The sequence below is a fragment of the Myotis myotis genome, unplaced genomic scaffold (genome assembly GCF_014108235.1).
Source record: "Myotis myotis isolate mMyoMyo1 unplaced genomic scaffold, mMyoMyo1.p scaffold_m19_p_2, whole genome shotgun sequence".
Lineage (NCBI taxonomy): Eukaryota > Metazoa > Chordata > Mammalia > Chiroptera > Vespertilionidae > Myotis > Myotis myotis.
This window is the reverse complement of record NW_023416324.1, coordinates 80650257-80673648: the sequence shown is the minus strand read 5'-3', so window position 1 is coordinate 80673648 and position 23392 is coordinate 80650257. Positions and strand designations below refer to the sequence as shown.

General features: G+C 39.1%; 1 protein-coding gene across 4 annotated transcripts in view; it reads right to left on the bottom strand.

The window, feature by feature from the left end:
* DTNBP1 (dystrobrevin binding protein 1) overlaps positions 1-23392 on the bottom strand; it is a 159857-nt gene that overhangs the window by 72420 nt on the left and 64045 nt on the right. For all 4 annotated transcript variants that reach the window (XM_036348411.1, XM_036348409.1, XM_036348412.1 and 1 more), the window contains exon 7: positions 5362-5384. In XM_036348411.1, the coding sequence (XP_036204304.1) occupies positions 5362-5384 (23 nt within the window). The remainder of the gene's footprint in view (positions 1-5361; positions 5385-23392) is intronic.

Genomic DNA, 23392 nt, shown 5'->3' with positions numbered 1-23392 from the left:
CCAAAGTGCCCATCAGCAGATGAGTGGATTAAAAAAACTGTGGTACATCTACACAATGGAATACTATGCTGCTATAAAAAAGAAAGAACTCTTCCCATTTGCAACAGCATGGATGGACCTGCAAAGCATTATGCCAAGCGAAATAAGCCAGTCAGAGAAAGATAAATATCACATGATCTCACTCATTTGTGGAATATAATGAACAACATAAACTGATGAACAAAAATAGATACAGAGACACAGATGCATCAAACAGACCATCAAACCTTAGAGGGAAGGCAGGGGAAGGTGGCAGGCAGGGGGTAAGAGATCAACCAAAGGACTGTATGCATGCGTATGAGCATAACCAATGGACACAGATAGTAGGGGGGTGAGGGCATGTGCTAGGGGGTGGGAGTGGCTGGGAGACGTAATGGAGGAAAAAGAAGACATGTAATACTTTCAACAATAAAGAATTTTTAAACAGTGAAGCACAATAAAACAAGGAACCCTCGTACATTTATTCTACATGTGCTTATAATAATGGAATTCCTTCTCTATTGAAAATAAAAAATGAAGACTTTTAGGATTCTACCCTCCTTTTTCTATTGTCTATTATCCAAGTAAATATTACTAAAAAGTTTAAAGGAATAAAAATATTTGAGGAATATAGCAATATTTGAGGAACACAGAAAACCTTTCTGCTTTGAGTATTAACCAACCAAACAAACATCAACTAGTTTCCATAATGTTGTAGAGATTTGCTACATGTGGCACAAGTGAAAGGCAAACTTGATGCATTAACTTCAATGGAAGATAGAAGGAAGAATCTAGAACTTGGTGGATGATACTGACCTATATTATTACTTTGAGGGTTCCTAATTTTGAGTTTTTGTCTCCAAAAGTTAGTTTTTCACCAACAGAAAAACGCTTTCAAATACAACTACAAATTGAATAAAACAACTGAAGGAAGTAATATCTATTGTTTTCCTGAACCCTATTATAAAGGAAAAATAAAAGCAAAGGCAACGATGTTCAAAAATAAACTGTTAAAATTTGTTTGAATTTTTCCCTTTTCTACATAATGTCTTAGAAGAGCAGTTACATTTCTTCTTTTATTATATGCTACTTATGCTTTTAAAAATTAGCAAGATACTCAAGAGGAAAGAATTTTTAATGAATATTGACTCCAAAAAACTTAGTTATGATACAATAATCAATTTATAGTTTGTTCAAACTTGAGAATTTTAATTGGTCTGTGGGTAGGTTGGATGTACTGTTATATGTTGTACATAATTAGGGATGTATGTATAAATAAGATATATCACCATAAACTGAATTATTCTACCAGGTAATACAGTATGTAATACTAAAAAAAAAAAAAAAAAGGATGCCTCAGTACTGAGACATTTTTGCATAACTAGTGCTCCTGCTTGTCTCTTAATATTAACTTGATTTTTTTTCTTCTCCTATGCTGGGAGCTGGTCCATCCTTGCTGTTTCAAGGGACCTGGCATATATGGCATACTGTTCTTGATATGTTTGCTCACCTTCTTGGCACTGTGTGTTTTAGCCAAGGTCTCCTCTCTGAGAAAGGTTGTTTCCCCAGGTAGGGATTTTCCCCTGAAGTTAGGGAGGGAATAAAACCTCTTAACTAAGTGCCAGGCGGGTAATTAATCACTTTAACTATGAACAATCATGCTTAAGCTACATAATCTTTACTCCCTGGAATGGAGTTAAGAAACACCCTAACCTTTGTAATAGAGATTGATAGGATTGGAATCAACTGGTATAAATACAGATGTAAGAAGACAGAACCTACGCTCAGAACCTAGGCACAGAACCTACACAGAACGTTCTCTAGAGACAGAAGAACTTCGCTGGAGAGAACATGGCAAAAGATCCTGGACAGAAACTGGCCTCAGAACCTAGAGACAGAACCTAGCGAGAGAACATGGCAAAAGATCCTGGACTGAACCTGACTACAGAAATTGGCAAGAGAACCTGACTAGAACCTGGTGACTGAACCTGGCTGGAGAACCTAGCAAGAGAATATGGACACAGACCCTGGCTGGAGATCCTAAGCAGAACCTCGCTGGAGATCCAGACCAGAACTTGGCTGGAGATCCTGGTTAGGCTGCTGATCAACTGAACACTGTCTCCGTGTCCTTCCTTCTTCGCCAACTCCATCCACACCTTTGGGGACCCCTGGACCCGCTGGGGCCGGACCCCGGCACTCCTAATGCTATATAAGAAGATTGTAGCTGACTAAAAGAAAGAATGAGAGGGAAAGACCATTTTATGAGGATTTCAAATCTTATTCCAAACCAGTGATAAAAAAATAATGTACATGAGTCATGGCTCAAAAATTGATTAAGAATAATGACAGCCATGATAATACATTATATCACATGACCATTTAACATTCCCTCAACACACTGGCCATGAACTTAATCATATACTATAACTGTAGGCAGTTAAATAGAAATCTAGCCAAAGCAAGTCTGTTCAATTATAGTCATAGCAGAAATAAGCCTTTATACCTTTTATCTTGAGGGTTAGTCATTTTTTCTAAACATCCAATCAGATCACACACATAAACAATTCAACTATAAATGTATAGTGGAAAATCCTTAATCATTCAGTAAATCAAAAGGTCAATACTAGCTTATATGTGAAATATAATTGAAATGAGTCTCTCTGAGAACAGTGCTTTCACTACTGAATTGCTAATGAGCAGCTGAAAAACAGTGAATGGAAGGGCTTTGGGCTACTGAGGAAGTCTGTGGCTTTCCCTATTTTTCACTAGTGTTTCTCTGTGCCTTGTAAGAGTCAACATGACCAAGAATTATTCAATGCTCTACCTTCAGAAGTTTCCTAAAATTAAAAAGCAATGCTGAATGCTTTTAGCATCTCAGAATATAGTTCATCAGAGCTTCTAATTTTATAGACTAAAAAAACAGCCTGAAAAACATTAAGAGACTTATCCCAAATTTTAAGACAGTGGCATAATGGGACCCAGTACTGGGTACCTCTCAGCAGGTTCAAATAACTGTGGGTCAATTGCAGAAGCAAAGCTCTATCTCTCACCACATTCTGTCCTTGTGGTCCAGAGTTTATATAACAGAAACCAGAATCTTTTAAAATTATGACTCTCAGCAACCTCAAAGTTAGCACTGTGCCATCCTAACATATCTATATCCTATCTAATAAAAGAGTAATATGCAAATTAGCTATCACTCTGCAACAAGATGGCAATGCCCACAGCCAATAAGGAGGGAATATGCAAATTGACTGTCACTCCATGACAAAGATGGTGGTGGCTGGGCTGGGACACTTGTGGGGGGCTCTGGGCCTGCTTCATCGCCACTGCTGTGGGGGCCGGAGGAGCAGAGACACAAGCCTGCAAGGGGGCCCGGCACCCAGCAGCTCCAAGCTCCACAGTCGCAGCAGCACTGGGGCCGCTGGGGCTGGAGAAGCAGAGACACAAGCCTGTAGGGGGGCCCAAAACCCAGCATTCCCAACCCTGCGGGAACCCTGCGGTGGCGCTGGGGCCACTGGGGTCGCAGCAGAGACACAAACCCAGAGGAAACCTATGGAAAGGGACATAAACTATCATAACTTTATCTCCCTTTCCACAAGATGAGAAAACTGACCCTGATTTATGGCCCACACCTTTCTACAAGCACAGGGTATGTCATGGCCACTCCCAGGAAGGTCTGGTCAGAATACTGTCTCTAGGGAATATCGCTACTGTAGCAAATCATCCAAGAGAGGAAACAAGCTTTTGTTGGGTTTATTCTGAAGGTCAGAGAACATGCCACCCCAACATATGCTGTGTTGTTATATTGATGATCTTGAACTGCAGATGCTTGAAAAACAACAACTGCAAGGAGAGGCTTTCACTGAAGTCTCCTGATCTGCCTAAAATCGGTCCCCCAAAAGGAGCTTAAATGTCATAGGTCCCCTCGATGGGAAAAGTGTCATCAGCCAGCAAAGACTGACTCCTGTCACAGGACAGGAGACTAGAAGTTGACATCACACCCAAACTTGTTACAAACTATCTCCCCCATTCACCTTTCCTAAAAATCATTTACTCTCCTCTAAGAGGCCTACATCTCCCGTCCCCTTTCCCTAGGAAGAAGGTATTTAAATCTGGATTCTAAGCTACCTTGGGGAGTTAATTCATTTTTTCCTGGGATCTCCCACATATACACAAGGTACACATGTTAATGAGTTTTTGTTTTTCTCTTGGTAATCTGTCTTTCATTACAAGGGCCTCTGCTAAGAACTCAGAGGGTAGAGGAAAACTATTTTTCCTCCTCCATAATTTTATTTTGGGAAATCAAGTCCTGGGCTGAGGGGAGGGAAGCTTCTAGGGGGAAATCAATGATATTGGCGTTAAAGTAGGACAGAGGGCACACACATGGTTGCTGGTGGGAGTTTAAAGTGGTTCAACATTTTTGGAGGATGATTTGGCAAAATCAATAGAAATGTTCAAGGTACATCCAAGAGTCATCTTCCAGGAATCCCATCTGCTGAGATAAAGCACGAGTGCATAAGCCCTGGTCAGAACCCAGGATGCTACTGGAGGTTCCCCTTCCACGATAGGAAAACCTGCTAACAACCTTCATTTTTTAGGACAAGGTGGCATCTAGACTAATAAAAAGGTAATATGCTAATTAGACTGAACATATTCTGGACGACCTTCCGGAAATCCTTTCAGACAAAGCCATGGTGGCAGGGCTGAAGCAGAGGTGGTTAGAGGCAATCAGGCAGGCAGGGGAGAGCAGTTAGGGGGATCAGGCCGGCAGTCAGGTGAGCAGTTAGGAGCCAGCAGTCCTGAGAGGTCCCGGATTGGAGAGGGTGCAGGCCAGGCTGAGGTATCCCCCACTCCAGTGCACAAATTTTGTGCACTGAGCTTCTAGTGTGTGTGTGTATATATATATATATATATATATATATATATATATATAGCCTAATATGCAAACTTTCCCCATGGGAGTTCAACAGGGAGACTGATCACTCACTATGGCGTGCGCTGACCACCAGGGGGCAGCGCAGAATGAAGATCGGCCCTGATTGGCCCTGATCACCCGTCAGGCCTAGGGACCCTACCCATGCAGGAATTTCGTTCATTGGGCCTCTAATTACTTATAATGGTCATTAGTAGCAACTCTCGCTTGGTACATGTATTATAGCTAAACAATATCAAAATCATTTGTGATTAAATAAAACTGACAAACCAGTATTAAGCAAACTTTTTTTGATGTAAACTGATTTAAAGAGAAAGGAATGAGTTCGTTCATCATCATTAAGAAAGAACATCTGACATCAATTAAGTCTCATCTACTTTAAAGTGAAGAATTAAACACAAAATTACCTTTGAAGGTTTCAAGTTCCTTCCTGTAGAAAAAAAAAAAGAAAACGTAAATTTAAAATAATCTATTCCCAATGAAAACTGCTCTTAGATGATAATAAAAATGTATGTACTTTAAATGCCCAGAGTGACATCGCTGGATGCTTACATATCAATACTTTACTGTAATTACCAATACAATTAGCCTAAATATACTATTTTCAGTTTTTCTATTACACGATTAATTGCTCAAAAAATTCTGCCAAAATTTAAAATACTGAAATACTTATAAGAAAAGCATTTTAATGCCAGCTATGACCATCTTGTATATATAATAATCAACTTAAAAGAGCACTTAATTGTCCCTCCATTAATAAACTTTAAATAACAGAGTTTTAAGACCTCTAATTAAAAATTATCTAGAATAGGGGCAGTTATTCCTCATTTAAATAAAAGGGGAAGCAAGTATCAAAATACGGAGGTCCATCGCTCATCCTGACACAAAAGGGCCAAGCCTCCAGGAAATCCTGTGCTTGGCAATTTTGTCAGTGTCAATTAAGGATGCTGAAATACAGTTTCCTGGGGAATTGTAAAGCGAGAGCAAACAGATGAAGGAACACAAAACATTTTTTTTACAAAGAAGTTGACGCAAGTTATTTCCAGGTTTTCCTTCATAAAACTTTAATTCCATTTTTCTTATTATTAGTATTAATAAAAAGTAATTTTGAGGAGGTAAGTTTACTTAGTAAAGGCTTGTTATCCCACTCAAAATATGAAACATTTTTCTTTTATTTGCACTCTAGATTTTGCTAAAAATTTAGAGATATTTCAAATCAGTATTTCACACTTCTAATTATAATACCGCTCATATTCCAAAATAGTTGACTATAATTACAGCTGGCAGGGAGGACTGGCATGCTGCCGCCCCCTGCCAGGCCAAACAGATAATATTCTTGTAACAGCCTAGTGGAGGTTCTTAATCAGATGGTCATCTCACTTCTCTTTTTCTAGAAATACTGACTCTTCATAATGCTGCTCCAGCATCAAGTTCATTAAGTAAAAGAATGTTATTTTCAATCCCATCTTTTCAAAAACATATGCAATTGTTTCTCTTTAGTTAATAGTCCAACTTAATTCTTAAAAGATTAGGTAAAAAATAAATAGGTCTAAAACCCTTAATATTCCAATAATGGGATGAACACTGAAATACCTAACAGAAAGGCAACATGAATCATTAAGAGAACATCTTGAAAAGATATCTTCAATTGACTTCTTAGGAGCAATTCCCTAAGTTCACTGATGGGTGGAAAAGATGGTATCACTCAGGTTAATATTGTAATGAGTAATTCTTTTTTCTATAACTGTTGAGTGTTTCCTTCCACGGCTCGCGTGGAGTAGGGTTCGGTATCTGAAAGAGGAGCCGCACAGCAAATGAGAGAAAAAGACACGAGATAATTTTGCAATATTGGGGGACCAGGTGGCAAGTCCCGAAGGACTTCTCTTTGTGCTCAGGCCTCACCAAGCTTTTATTGATCTGGGATGCCCCTATAGCATAGCCCTAGGCAGGTGACCCCCTGCAACAGGCAGACTAGCCCATCAGCAAGGATTTACATAATAATAAATGGGGGAGTAGTTTCAGCTACCACTGTCTGGACAAACAGAGGTGGCGCCTAGCTCCGACCTTTGGGAGGGCTTCAAAGGCATCCAGGCTTGGGGGGGTTTCGGGGAGTGCTCTGTCTATGCTTATCAGATAGTGAAGGCAATAAACAGTTTCCCACATCTAACCACAATCATATATATATATATATATATATATATATAGAGAGAGAGAGAGAGAGAGAGAGAGAGAGAGAGAGAGAAGAAGGGAGAGTGAGAGAGAGATAGAAACATCAATGATGAGAAAGAATCATTGATTGGTTGCCTCCAGCACACCCCATACTGGGGATTGAGCCCACAATCCAGGCATATGCCCTGACAGGGAATCGAACCATGATCTTCTGGTTCATAGGTTGACACCCAACCACTGAGCCACATTGGTTGGGCTATGACCACAATCTTTACAGACCTTCTGCTTTCCTTCTCTTAGAATATGTAGCAGTGAGCAAGATTTCTAAAAGGCACTTCCCATTTTAAAAAGCTAAAACTCAGAGTAATAATTCCACAAACACCTTTCTTCCCCCACCCCCAAATATCAGCAACCATAAACAAAGAACCCAGTGTAGTGTATTAATGAGTAGCCAGTTGTGGAAAGCTGCTTTTTATTTGATATCATGCTCACCTTTCCTTCTGGCTGCCTCATCAAAACCAATGGGAAGCTGCTACTGAACAAAGAGGAGGGCCTAGCAGAAGGCTTTTTCTTGACATTCTCTGTTTACAGAATATCATGACCCACGACTGTTTGTAAAGTGTACAAGAAACTTTACTTCAGGCAGTAAATCATATCTGTGTTCAATTCCGAAAAACAAAGCTTGGCTGAGGTCATGGTGGCACAGGTAATTGTGGTTTAAGTAAAAATCAGTATTATGAAACCTTTATAGAACTGATAAGTAAAGCAGTAGCACTAAAAGCCTTGAAATTTACTAATATTTAAGGAAGACTCCACCACTTGTTAGCGGTAATAGGTATTTGGAAATATAGAAGAGGCAAGAGAAGGGAGGGGAAGGCACGCCAAGCAGAGGTGAAAGTGACAGTGTGGAGGAGAAACAATGCTGGTTATATTTAAGAAACAGCAAATTCTTCAAAACATCAGGATCAATGAAGAGAAGGTAGTGGGAGGTAAGGTTAAAAAGGTAGAGGGTTCTGACTGCCAGGCTAAAAGGATACGGTTTTATTTTTAGCAGGATAATACCATGAGCAATGCTGTGTTTTAGGAAGAATACCTGGTATTCTAGTTGTGATGGATATATGTATTGACAAGGGAGATAATAAAAGCAGGGAGTACTTTGGAAACTATTAGAGGAGTTTGAAGAAGAGCTAATTGGTTCCTGGGAAGAGCAACTCACGTGGCAGAGGCAATGGCAACGAAAAGGAGTCCAATTTTGAAAAATGCTGTGGAGAAGACGCAACAGCCCATGGCAACTAATTACATGGGGCTCAGTGGAGGAAGGAGACAACTACATTAACCATGACGATTCTAGCTGGATAACTGGAAGGAAAGTGAATTAATAATAGAAAACTTAGGGAGAAGAACAGATTTTGGAGGGCCATCATGAGTTCAGTTTGGGATTTGATAATCTGGAAAGTTGGAAACCTAAGGCTGGTGACGCTGAAAGACATAATTTCCATCTGTGTAGCCTACTCAAATATTTAGCTCCTACAGATTTCCACTCCTCACCTCCTATTCAGTCATGAACCTATTCCAGTTTAACTTCCAGACCACACCACTGCACTTTCAAGGTCACCAATAATCATCATGTTACCAATGCAATGATCACTTCTTTTCATTCGATCCATCAGGCAGCACATGACCAATTGGCAATTCCCTGAGAAAGCTTCCTGGTTTTTTCTCCTGCTTCCTCCGATTCTCAGTGAGCTTCTCCGCCTCTTCCAGACCACTGAATGCTGGAGCACTCCAAGTTTGGCATTGGGCCCTCTTCTCTCCTGAACTTACATTTTCTCACAAGGCAATTTCATCTTGCTAATTAGTCCTAAATACCATATATATGCTACCGACTTCCTGATTTATATTTTTCTCTTGATCTCTTGTTTGAGCGCCAGATTCATATGCAACTGCCTATTTGATAGCTCTACTCAAAAGTGGAATAGGCTTCTCAAACAACATCTGCAAAACAGAGCCTATTCTTCCTCCAGTCCCCTCATCTCAACTAATGGCATTCCTGAGTTCCTCAAGCTTTGGTTTATCCTTCTCCCTCCTTCACATCTAAATCCTGCCAACTCTATCTCAAAACATATCCTGAATTCATCCAATTCTTTCCATCATCACTGTTATCAACATTGTATAAATATCCATTTTCTTATACCAAATTTAATCTTTGAGTTCAATCATCCATTCAACAAAAAAATTATTACTCCTAATACACTAGGAATAATGTGAAGAACAGTAGTAGGAATAATGCTGGGTTTGGGATGTACACATTCCATCACCTCAAGGAAATTTAGTGTGAGAGAGAAGTAAAGCAACAATTTGAAATTGATGTAACAGGTTAATGCTCTGGTAATGACATGCTGAGAATTCTCTAGGAATGAAGAGAAAGGAGAAACTCATACACTTTGGTTTGATAGGAAAGGCTTCTTGGAGAAGCAAAAATTGCACTGAGTTTTTGCAGCAAAGGAAAACTGATGATGATGAGATGATAGGTAACATTTATTAAGAATATGACAGATATTTTATTCTTAACTGTGTATATCATACTCTCAGTAACCAAATGAAAAAAATATAGGAAAGCAGGAGTTTTAAATACTGGTTACTCTCCAAATCCTATATAATAAAAGGCTAATATGCAAATCGACCGAATGGCAGAATGACCGGTCATCATGGTGCGCACTGGCTATGCTCAAAGCAGGAGCTGCCACCTGGTAGTCAGTGTGCTCCCACAGGGGAAGCGCCGCTCAGCCAGAAGCCAGGCTCACTGCTGGCGAGTACAGTGGCAGTGGCAGGAGCCTACTGCCGCAGCACTAAGGAGCAGCAAGCCGAGCGGTAAGGAGCAGTGAGCACATGGGCAGTAAGGAGTAAGGGGTCCCAGACTGCGAGAGGGCACAGGCTGGGCTGAGGGACTCTCCCACCCCCAAGTGCACAAATTTCGTGCACCAGGCCTCTAGTCTATAATAATAAAAGCATAATATGCTAATTAGATTGGATGTCCTTCCAGACGACCTTCCAGATGACCTTCCAGATGAAGCCGGGGCTGCGAGGGAAGCCCAGGTCCCAGGTACCTACCAGGTGCTAGAGGGAAGCCCGGGTCCAGGGTGCCTGCCAGCAGCCAGAGGGAAGCCCAGGTCCCAGGTGCTGGAGGGAAGCTGGTGCTGGCAGCCGGGGGAAGGAAGGCCTACTCTTGCATGAATTTCGTGCATTGGGCCTCTAGTGTTATTAGAAACAGTAATGACAATAATCTATGTGAAACAGTCTCCAGGTTCATCTTTTCTAGAAAGACATCCTTGACATCCAATTGGCAATCTCCCTTTATACAATCTCATAAAACATTTAATTCTATCAATGTTATAACACCTCATGCACTTGTAATGCAGTTGTTTCCGTACAGGTGTCATCTCTACAGTTACATTGTAGAGCTCCTGAAATGCACAGATCACGTCTCATCTGCCCTGTTCATACATGTGCAGAGTCATAGTCAGACCCAACAGACATCTAGCAAATCATGATTATCAAGTACTGTGACTACAGATTGGCTAAGAATATCTGCTTTTTCAAAGAAACCCTTACTATGACTATAGAGAATTTTATTCTTTTTTTTAAAATATATTTTATTGATTTTTTTTTACAGAGAGTAAGGGAAAAGGATAGAGAGTTAGAAGCATCGATGAGAGAGAAACATCGATCAACTGCCTCCTGCACACTCCCTACTGGGGATGCGCCCGCAACCAAGGTACATGCCCTTGACCATAATCAAACCCGGGACCCTTCAGTCTGCAGGCCGACGCTCTATCCACTGAGCCAAACCAGTCAGGGCGAGAATTTTATTCTTATATTAAAAAAAACTTGGTCACATAGTATCTCATCTGATAACTTGTTTGCCATTTTTTTATAACTGGAGTCTCTTATTTTTTCAGTTCAATGGTATTTTCAGATGATCAAATAAAGAGAAAGAATTTAAATGCCTTCTTTTAGATTTTACCACATTTTAAATTTTACTTAATTCAGCAAGTGCCTTTACAAAATTTAGCATAACAAATCCTGAAACTAACACGTTCAATAAATGGCATAAGACTCAGAGTCTAATAATAATATAAAGGGTGAAAATGCTTTTTAATCATTTTCTCTACAGGGGTTGAGTTATGAGGGCAGCAGAAAAATAAAAAAAAGCATCAGATTAATAAATAAATCTATGGAATGTTGCAAGAAGTATATTAAATCTGTATATGTCTAGAAATCTACTAAGTCAGACACACAGATGCAAACTTGACAGATTGGAACCAGTGGATAAATGTCTCCATAAACACAATCATCTCACAGATGGGAGCACACTTTCTCTACATACTACAGTTTCCCATGTTAAAATCTAAAACAATGATTCTTTAGGGCAAAATATCACATTCAAAATGCCAACTGTAGAAACAACTCTAACATTTTCCTTAACACTTGAAAACACTTAGAGGAAAATTCTTTTAAAGTACGATCAGTGATACTTCCTGTATAGAACACACTTACAGAGTAACCCTTCGTTATGTCTGATGGACAGAGTCTATCACTGTGACTACCTGTTCATAGGAAAGATCTCACAAGATCTCTTTCAAAAGGACCACCTACCACTTACAATTACCAAGTCTGGTGTTCCCCAGCATTCTAAGGCCATGAAAATGTGTACTTACAGGCTTGGTGGATTTGTGGTTAACAGAGTAGGTGGGGTAGGGGTTGGGAATAGAGGTGGCCTTTAGCTCGAAGTACATTTCCTCAAAACTGCCTACCTCTTAAAATCCCTGTTGTTGTTCCTTACAGAGATCCTGCCTAGGGGATGTGTTACAGAACAAGGCATTTTTTAACACATTATCTTGAAAAGCAGCTAGTTCATCATAAAAACTGTGCTAAGTTCTTATTTATCATGCTATTGATATAATATAGTTTCATATATTTATCTACTTTGGGGAAACATAGCCTAGAAAGTAATAAAATGATAGGATCCTAGAATCTTGGCAGTTAATGTTGAAAAGAATCTGAGTAATATGGTAACAAAGAAGATTTGGAATTTTAAAAATTGAACCCCAAAAAGATAATGAAGGTCTAGGAAATGGGCTGGTTGGTGGCAGTACTACATAAGTTACACATTAAGGATTAAATTCCCCCCAAACTTGCAAAGAAAATGACTTTCCTAGACCTGTTTTCCATGAAAATCTATTTGATTTGAAGAGAGAGACAGGTAGTTGAGACAAATAAGATGAAGAAGGATGAGTCAGGGGTAAGGAATATTTATTTATTGGTGTTCTTACTGTAAAATATATTGTTCTTACTCTACATATTATACAAAACACCCACATACATTATCCCCTATAACCTACAATACCCTATTGTAGGTGTTATCATCTTCATTTACTACTGAGAAAAAAAGAAGCTTGAGGCTGAAAGGCTACACAGCTAGTGATAGGACTGGGAATAAAAGCTGCACCTCTCTTTGACGCCGTGTGTGCAATCTTTACTAGCCAGAATGCAGTTCAAGGGCCAAATGCAGCCTATCTGGATGTAAGTGTGACCTACCAGAGATATTTTAGCCCCACCAGGAAGTTACCTAAGTAGAACAGCAAGTCAACTGAATACCAGAGTGATGCATATGAAACTTAGAGCTATCACAAAATTTCTGAGAAACATCTGGATCCATCCAGCTCTGTGGAAGTACATACTTTTTAGGAAACTGTTGAAAGTTAAAAGCCATCATCATGGATACCCCAACTTGCCCTGGAAGATTTCCTGTGATTTTTCAAAAAGAGGTCCGTTAAACACTTTTATTTTCGCCGATGTAATGAAAAGTGTTCAGTGACTAACCCATAGCAATTAATTGGTTACATTTAACATTATAAAATTATTAAAATAATTCTATACTTTTGTGCTACTAATATTTTAAACTCAAATTTTTAATTGGCTAGCCAGATTCTTAAAAACAAATAAAAACCACCCATCACTCATCATTACCCAGGCAGTGGTTTGTTGCTTCTCAGCATTCTACACAGTCATGCCACACCACCTGAAACTGTATATCCTTACAGGCAATGGTCAGTTTTTGGTGGATAGGGTGGACAGTGAATTAAAGAAAAAAAATCATGCATCTCACATCCAAACCTATTCCTGATCCAGGAGAACCACTTCTGTAAGCTTTGCTTGCCCATATTTACAATTAACAGTCACAAGGGCTGAAGTGGTCAATGCACCAAGAGAAACAAGATCCTTTTCATACTTCACAGCATCCAAACCCAGAGATAGGAAAGGTTTGTGTGAAGACAATAGAAAGGATATGAAAAAACATTGGTCTAGTGTGGCTCTGACATTTCTTAGCTCTTCAACTCCTGGTAAATTATTTTATCTCCTCTCATCTCATTTTCCTTGTTGGTAAAAAGGAGAGTACATCAAGTCAAATGGTCATTATGAGAATTCTATGAGTTAATTTAGACTAAGATTTTTAAACATAGTACCTGGTACATAATAGGTGCTTGGTAAGTGCTACCGTTACTTAATTAACATCATCATCATAACTTATTTTTTATTCTGAAGAAGATGAGAAGCCTTAATCATATCTGCATTTAGAAAAAAATGAACACTCTAATAGTTAATAAATGGTTTGAGAAACAAGATTATAGAGAGGAAGATTAATTGGGAAGCTATCAATATAACCGGGGCTACAAAGATGTGGGTTTGAACTTAGGAGATGACCAGTGAAGACAAAAAAGCAAGAAGACTCAAGAAATACTGGACTGGACTAAGAAATGAGTAGAGACAGTAGAACAGGGAGAAAGAGATGACAACAATTCTCATGTTTGTGGGTAAATCTGTAGAAGGTGATGCCTTTTTGAGACAAGAAAAGGTCAAATTTTGCCATGTAAGATAATTTGGAACATGCTGCCCTTGAGATTTCTGTTGGTATATACACGAAGAGATATCCAGGTAGCAACTGATTCTGAATGTAAAGAGAGAGAGACCCAAACTGAAGACAGTAATTTGATAACAGTCATCATCTGGGTGGTAGATGAGCAAAGGATATTGAAAGGGTTTACCTAGGGAGGGTGTGTAGAATGGGAAGAGGTGATAACCAACAACAGAAACCAAGAGAATACCAACAGTAAAGCATCTACAATGGAAAATAAAAACTAACCTAAGGCAGAGAAGAAATTTTAGCATACTAGTGTTATAGAAGTCACGAATAGACAGTTTCAAGAGGTTAGGCAAATAAGGATTGATTTTTCAATGGACTTAGCTACCTACAAACTAAGAAAAAATATAGATACAGATTAAATATTTAAAGTACATCATGGAATCAGTTTTTTTAAATATATATTTTATTGATTTTTTACAGAGAGGAAGGGAGAGGGATAGAGAGTTAGAAACATCGATGAGAGAGAAGCATCGACCAGCTGCCTCCTATACACCCCCTACTGGGGATGTGCCCACAACCAAGGTAGATGCCCTTGACCGGAATCGAACCTGGGACCCCTCAGTCCCCAGGCCGACGCTCTATCCAGTGAGCCAAACCGGCTAGGGCATGGAATCAGTTTTTATCAATGTCTTCATGTTATACAATCTTTTCTATTAACAGTATTTTCACTTCAGTGTGCTGTCTTCATTTGCATCAATAAATCTTTTTTAAAAGTTCATTTATGAAGTAAAATAGTGTTTTAACTTTCCTCAAGTTAGCCCATTATCCAATACTACTGCTGGCTTCGCCCAGGCCGGCTGCAGCTGCAGGAGACTGTGGGCGAGTGGTTTTGCCTGGGCCACAGCTGCAGGTGCCTGCCCCATGGTCCCGGGCGCCTGCAGCTTGCCTGGGTGAAGCTGGCCTGGGTCCTGGGTGCCTGTGGCTGGCCAGAGGGAAGGAAGCCTGGCTCCTGGGTGTCTGCAACCAGCCAGAGAAGGGAATCCTGGGTCCCAGGTGTGGGGCGAAGCAGAGGCGGTTAGGGACGATCAGGCCAGCAGGGGAGCAGATAGGAGTGATCAGGCAGGCAGGGAGAGGTGGTTAGGGGTGATCAGGCAGGCAGGCAGGCAACTGGTTAGGAGCCAGCGGTCCCTGATTGTGAGAGGCAGTTGGATATCCCTCGAAGGGTCACAGATTGGAGAGGGTGCAGGCTGGGCTGAGAGACCCCCCCCCCCCCATGCATAAATTTCGTGCAAGGAGCCTCTAGTTCAGCCGTGGGCAAACTACAGCCCGCGGGCTGAATCCGGCCCATTTGAAATGAATAAAACTAAAAAAAAAAAGACCGTACCCTTTTATGTAATGATGTTTACTTTGAATTTATATTAGTTCACACAAACACTTCATCCATGCTTTTGTTCCGGCCCTCCGGTCCAGTTTAAGAACCCATTGTGGCCCTCGAGTCAAAAAGTTTGCCCACCCCTGCTCTAGTTTATTTATAATTTTAAAGGATAGTTTTCAATTTACTAAAATCCATGTATAAGCACAAAATATTGATTTCAACTGATAAGTTCTCATCTAACTGAATTAATCCTAGATAGCTATATATCAATTTCTATTTTCTCTTCATCAATAAGTTATGTGTTATTTATATGACAATAATGCACTTCTTTGATACCATACATGGATAGAACTGGTCATAAATAAAACATGAAACTCCCAGAGAGAAAGAAAAATGTTGGTCACTGTGGGAGGCAATGGCCCTCTTTGAAATCCAGTACCAAACCTCTCCAGTAACAAAGTAGTGCATGCCCTTTGAGACAATTAAGTGCCAATTTTCTGACCCAGAACTAAACACTAGAAATGGTAGAAAGAAGGCAAGGAAAGAGACCATTTATTAGCCACAGTAAAACTGGACTAATATAACCTTGAGGGCAAACCTAATTGTCTAAGAAGGAGAAGCACCTCATTTTCTTGTTGAGTTTCCCATAATCTTTCCTGCCACTGATGTCAGAGCAGGTAGGGCAGACAACTAAGTATGTCTCTGCCTGTCCCATTTCTAGACTCCTTCAAAAATGCCAGAAAAGAGAGAAAGGCAAAATTAGCTATGTTCACCTGAAGACTAAAATAACTGATTTGAAACTTTTGAAAGCATCTCTGAAAAAATAGTAACCAATGAGTAAACATAAACTTCAAAGTGGTACTGGGTCATGCACAAATAAAATATTATTCCAAATTTATTAACTGATTTGAAGATATTAAAAGTTATGACAAAATCTGTAAGTATAATGTACAAGTTATCACCAATCTATCTTCAGAAAAAAAGATTACTTTTTCTAAAATGCAAGATAATCATAATTATGTTTTACTTAATTTCAATAAACCTTTCTCGAGAATTCTATATCTTCAGTCTTGACAACTCTAACTGCAACTATGCATTATAGATTTTTATCATCTCTATTAAAATCAAAAACATAACCTTATGAACCTGAATATATAGAATGGCATTTATACAACTGGGAGGAAAAGTTTAGTAAATGAATTAAAGAAACATTTATTATTTTTAAACAATTAAGCCAGAAAATAATTTTTATTTTTGTTTAGAATGGTTATTCCTTATTTTATTTTATTTTATATTTTATTTTATTTTACTTTTCCCATTACCATTTATGCCCCCTATTGATATCAGTATATGGATAAAACTGCTATAAATAAAACATGACATGAAACTTTTCAACTTTTCACTGTGCAGACACCAGGCACTGTTTACTAATCCTTTTTATTAATCCTCACACACATTATCAGTACTCTACTGAATATTCAAGGGAAACCCTCTGCAAACTTCTGTGATTCTCTGTGCACTGCTCTCCTCTCTGGTACTGTGTCCTGTGTCCTCCAACTGTCTTGGTTTTCCCAGACTCTCAACTCTGTCTCTTCAACTCAGAGGATCTACCAGGCTCTTCCTGAGTTCCCCTCCTCCCTACACTGTAGCTGGGAAACTTTATCAAGGCAGAATACTGGGGCAGTCACAGGGTTCACCTCATTTGTTCCCTGTCTAGCAAGGCTCACTTGTCTCGGTTGCCTAACATCCAATGTCTTAAAAAGTGTTATTTCAGATATTTTGTCTGGTTTTGGTTGCGTCAGGTGGGATAGTAAATCTAGTCCCTGTTACACCATCTTAGGCAGATAGAGAAGTCTGTTTTTGTAAAAGCACTGTCTGAGCTAAAGTTCTCCTGATCCACCTTGCAGAACAGTCCTCCATTGCAGAACCTAATTATTGTCTTTCCTTACCTCCTTTGGGTGAGGTGCTTTGGAACTCCTCTTTTGGATCCAAAAGCATCTTCACCCTGGAGAATGGCATTGGTTTCTTCTGTTCAAGTCAGGCCTATGTGCCACACTCCTGCCAAGCCTCTCTAGCACCATCCTCCCCAACTTTCTGAAATGGAAGTACAGGTCAGACCTATGGCCCACTACTTGTCTAGCTTAGTTTAGACCAGGGTTGGAGAATAAAGGCCTGTGAAATAATTCTGTCTGGCCCTGCCAAGGTATTGGGGTAACTTAATTAAATGTTTGACCAAATTTAACAGGCCTTTTAAAAATATTTTTATTGATTTCAGAGAGAAAGGAGAGGGAGAGAGAAACATCAATGATGAGAGAGAATTACTGATTGCCTGCCTCCAGCACACCCCCACTGGGGATTAAGCCCGAAACCCAGGCATGCGCCCTGACCAGGAATTGAACTGTGACCTCCTGTTCCATAGGTCAATGCTCAACCACTGAGCCACACCAGCCGAGCTAGCAGGCTAATTTTTAAGTTGATAATTTTGTATAGCCTGAGAATGATGTTATAAATATCCAAATGGCCTTTGGCAGAAAAAAGGTTCCCCACCCCTGGCTTAGACAGTCACTTCTTGAAGCTCAGGACTTTGGCAGGTTATTCTCTAGAACACAAACTGGTCAAATACTATTAAAGCTATGCCATGACATCTCGAATAAATCTGTTATGCTTTGCTTTAAAGGGTTCTCTAAATTCATCTATAATCCATGTGACCAAAAATTAAACATAAACACAAAGAGCATGTTCCTTAACATTAGCTGTAATACATAAAGCAAAAAGAATAATGACTTTCTCAAAATATGCATGAGCACTAAATCTCATTAATAGAAGCAGTGACCCCCACTTAGATGACAGGGTTTCTAAGACATAGAGATTATCTTTCGAAATCTAAGTGAATCAGTGACAATGTTTCTAGATTTAATATGCCCCTAACCTGATTTCAAGTCCAATGAAAGACTGTGTTAAAATTATGAGTCATTTATAATTAAGCAGACTACTAAAATCACACTGTTCTTTAAGATGCAGCTATTTTCAGAAAAACATCTGAATAATATGCTGCACACAGAAAGGGAAAACGAAGGATCCGGAAGTTTGGAAATAAGAAATACTTTCATTAAATTATACATTTATGTCTGATTTAAGTACAGTATAACTAATTATTGTGAGAGAATTTCAATAAACATTCTGAGGAATATTATGGCAGTACTGGAAAAATTTATAAGGTTGAGATTCTCTATTTCTTTTTTAACTCTACATCTTCATTCTCCTGAACTTATCAATTGTTCAAGATTCAGGGCCTTTGCACCTATTGCTCCTTCTGCTTGGAACTATATAATCCTAGGTCCTTATATGGCCTCTTCTCCAGGTCTTAGTTCTCATGTATTTCCTCAGAAGAGCCTTCCCTGCTCACCCTAGTCAAGCTCACCCTAGTCACCTCTCCCAACCTCACCACTATAAGATTATTCGGCTTTATTCTCTTCAAAGCCTAGATAATTATCTGAAATTATAATTTATAAATTACATACTTATCATCTACATTCTCCCACACCCTGTGACTAAAAATGTGAGCCGACTTCCAAATCTCAAGTCCATATTTCTAACTGCTAGCTAGGCAAACCCATGTTAATGGTTTTAAGTTCTTTATTTTGGTTCATATACTAAATATTAACTCTTCCTACCTGATGAAAAATGTATTTCCTATTGCTTATGAAAGCTTATGCAATGGATCCTGGAGTTATATCACTGTTCTATGTTTTATGTTTTATCAAGGCAGTGTCTATGCCAGTCCACAAAAGGTACTGGTAATAGTGATATCACTTTATATGCACAAGAGTTATTACAAAAGCTATTTATATGTATTCTCCCCCTACAACTCTATGTTTGATATATGTCACTTTCATTAGATAACCAGCTGAAGGAGGCCCTTTAATGCAGAAATGGTTTAAACCATCTATTTACATGTTTTTCAAGGGTAGACAGTGCTATTGGACTCTTCCCTAGGAACATACTAGTACATAAAGCTGTAGGTCTCCCTCTGCCCACTGTGAGAATCCCTGTCATTTTAAGCCACCATTACTGTTGGGAATTGGTCCTATCCCACCTTTTGTAGGAGGTAGGAATCTATTGTTTGTGCTGGGAACATCCATCAAATGTATGACAAAATATCATTTCTCCATACACAGTGGAGAATGCATTGATATCAACATCTGGGACTGATTCAATTTGTTTCAACTCAAAGGTCAAGAAAAGATAAGTTCAAGGGGTCTGAATATTTGGTTCTGATGCTGAATCCTAAACAGTCAATTTATTTCATGTAACTCAATCACCTCCTCAACTCCAATAATTGCTGCCCTGCCCATTCTACAGGCTCTGATGGGAGCTGAATGAGAAAATGTACTGGAGCCTATTGTAGAGACTATTCGCATTGGAGGTATGTGAAAAATTATCCTTCGTTCCCCATTCTCTCTACCCCATCCAGATGTCTGCCCAGATTTTCTGGAAAGCTACAAAAGTGCACACATTGTAAACATGCGTGCATGTGTGCACACATGCGTACATACACACACACACACACACACACACACACACACTCACACAACCAACCTTTTGTTTACGTATTATCTTCTCAGAGCGAGAAAAGAAAAATCATTCATTTAGTTTGCAGGCCATCTTTTTAAAAAGGAAGGAGGTTTATTTTTTAAGAAACTCTTCTCTGTGGATCAGATAACAAAAAGTTTAAATTTTTGTAACAATATTTGAACATTTATCAAATGGTGTTATGTAGAATATCAAGTCAAAGGATTTTAATATGTATTATATGCAAATTGGCTCTTTAAGAAAGTTGTGAAATGCTGAATCAACCAAATTTCTTTTTTTTTTTTTTTTTTTTTTTTTTTTTTTTTAAAGTAAGCAAGGCCTTACTGCTAGCGAGGGCGCCTGTAGTGATGCAGTGTGGCAGCCTTTATCTTTATTTTTTTTATTTTTTTTTTTTTATTGCTTAAAGTATTACAAAGGGTATTACATATGTGTCCATTTTATCCCCCCGCCCTAGACAGTCCCCTAGCCTCCCCTACCCCCCAATGTCTTATGTCCACTGGTTATGCTTATATGCATGCATACAAGTCCTTTAGTTGATCTCTTACCCCCCTACCTCCTGCCCCGCAACCCTCCCCGGCCTTCCTGCTGCAGTTTGACAATCTGTTTGAGGCAGCTCTGCCTCTGTATCTATTATTGTTCAAAAGTTTATAATGGTCTCTATTATCCATGAATGAGTGAGATCATGTGGTATTTTTCCTTCATTGACTGGCTTATTTCACTTAGCATAATGCTCTCCAGTTCCATCCATGACGTTGCAAATGGTAAGAGTTCCTTCCTTTTTAGAGCAGCATAGTATTCCATCGTGTAGATGTACCACAGTTTTCTAATCCATTCATCTACTGATGGGCACTTAGGCTGTTTCCAGATCTTAGCTATGGTGAATTGTGCTGCTATGAACATAGGGGTGCATATATCCTTTCTGATTGGTGTTTCTGGTTTCTTGGGATATATTCCTAGAAGTGGGATCACAGGGTCAAATGGGAGTTCCATTTTCAGTTTTTTAAGGAAACTCCATACTGTCTTCCATAGTGGCTGCACCAGTCTGCATTCCCACCAGCAGTGCACAAGTGTTCCTTTTTCTCCACATCCTCTCCAGCACTTGTCGTTTGTTGATTTGTTGATGATAGCCAGTCTGACAGGTGTGAGATGGTACCTCATTGTTGTTTTGATTTGCATCTCTCGGATGATTAGTGACTTTGAGCATGTTTTCATATGTCTCTTGGCTTTCTGAATGTCCTCCTTTGAAAGGTGTCTATTTAGGTCCTTTGCCCATTTTTTGATTGGATTGTTTATCTTCCTTTTGTTAAGTTGTATGAGTTCCCTATAAATTTTGGAGATTAGGCCCTTATCAGATATGACATTGGCAAATATGTTTTCCCACACAGTGGGTTTTCTCGTTGTTTTGTTGATGGTTTCTTTTGCTGTGCAGAAGCTTTTTATTTTGATGTAGTCCCATTTGTTCATTTTCTCTTTAGTTTCAAGTGCCCTAGGAGCTGTATCAGTGAAGAAATTGCTTCGGCATATGTCTGAGATTTTGTTGCCTTTGTATTCTTCTAGAATTTTTATGGTTTCCTGTCGTACATTTAAGTCCTTTATCCATTTTGCGTTTATTATTGTGTATGGTGTAAGTTGGTGGTCTAGTTTCATTTTCTTGCATATATCTGTCCAATTTTCCCAACACCATTTATTGAAGAGACTATCTTGGCTCCATTGTATGTTCTTGCCTCCTTTGTCAAATATTAATTGAGCATATTGGTTCGGGCCGATTTCTGGGCTCTCTATTCTATTCCATTGATCTATATGCCTATTCTTGTGCCAGTACCAGGCAGTTTTGAGAACAGTGGCTTTGTAATACATCTTGATATCTGGTATTGAGATCCCACCTACTTTGGTCTTTTTCAGGATTGCTGCAGCTATTCGGGGTCTTTTTTTATTCCAGATGAATTTTTGGAGAGTTCGTTCTAGATCTCTGAAGTATGCCGTTGGTATTTTAATGGGAAGTGCGTTGAATTTATAGATTGCTTTGGGTAGTATGGACATTTTAATGATGTTGATTCTACCAATCCATGAACACGGTATGTTCTTCCATCTGTTTATGTCTTCCTCTATATCTTTTTTCAACGTCCTGTAGTTTTCTGAGTAGAGGTCTTTTACCTCTTTAGTTAAGTTTATTCCTAGGTAGCTTAATTTTTTTGGTGCGATGGTAAACGGGATTGTTTTTATAATCTCTCTTTCTGAAAGTTCACTATTGGTGTATAGAAATGCCTCGGATTTCTTGGGGTTAATTTTGTATCCTGCTACATTGCCAAATTCATGTATTAAGTCCAGTAGCTTTTTGATGGAGTCTCTAGGGTTTTGTATGTATAATATCATGTCGTCTGCAAATAAGGACAGTTTTACTTCCTCTTTTCCAATTTGGATGCCTTTTATTTCTTCTTCTTGCCGAATTGCAATGGCTAACACTTCCAGTACTATGTTGAACAGGAGTGGTGAGAGGGGGCATCCCTGTCTTGTTCCTGTTCTTAGGGGAAATGGTGTTAGTTTTTGTCCATTGAGTATGATGTTGGCTGTGGGCCTGTCATATATGGCTTTTATTATGTTGAGGTATGATCCAACCAAATTTCTTTACTACAGACATTTTCGGAAGCCTAATACACTAACATGTATTGCCTCCCTGAGGCAAATACAGGGTAAAGTGTTTCTGAAACTTAATTGATCATGGAATTTTTATCAGTGGCTATTTCCTCAGTCTAGTATTCCATGTGAAACACTTCAAGGAATGTTGCAGCTAATAAAAATTTTTAATTCAACTTTACATTCATCAAAAATAACACATGTGCATTCCTTAAGTCAAACAGTACCACAAGGGTTTGTTTATGATGAAGATTAGTCCCTTGCCCCAGATCTCTCCACCTTTCTGTTCTTTCACAAGCAGCCACATCCAATTCTTTCAATTATTTTTCCTGGTATTTACCTCCATTATTTCTAAATAATATTCCAACACTAATATTTATTCATTATTTTCTATTTTAAATATTACTCACTGATTTCCTGCTGTGGAAAATGAGATAATATATATTATTATTGTTTATTTTCTATTTATTTTGGTCCATTTCATATTGAAAGATTTCCTCATCCTCCCAATAAGTAATATTGTAATTCTAGCTTAAATCCACATTCTACATTTAATTATTACAAAGTTATATAAATATTGTTTATAACTGAACCATGTAGTATATCTATATATATAAAAGCCCAGAGACTGGAACAGCAGAACAACCAGAACAACCAGTGGCTATGATGCACACTGCAGCAGCCAACCAGCCTGATCCAGGCCCCAATCGGCCCACCCCCCCGGCTGGCCCCACCCCCGATC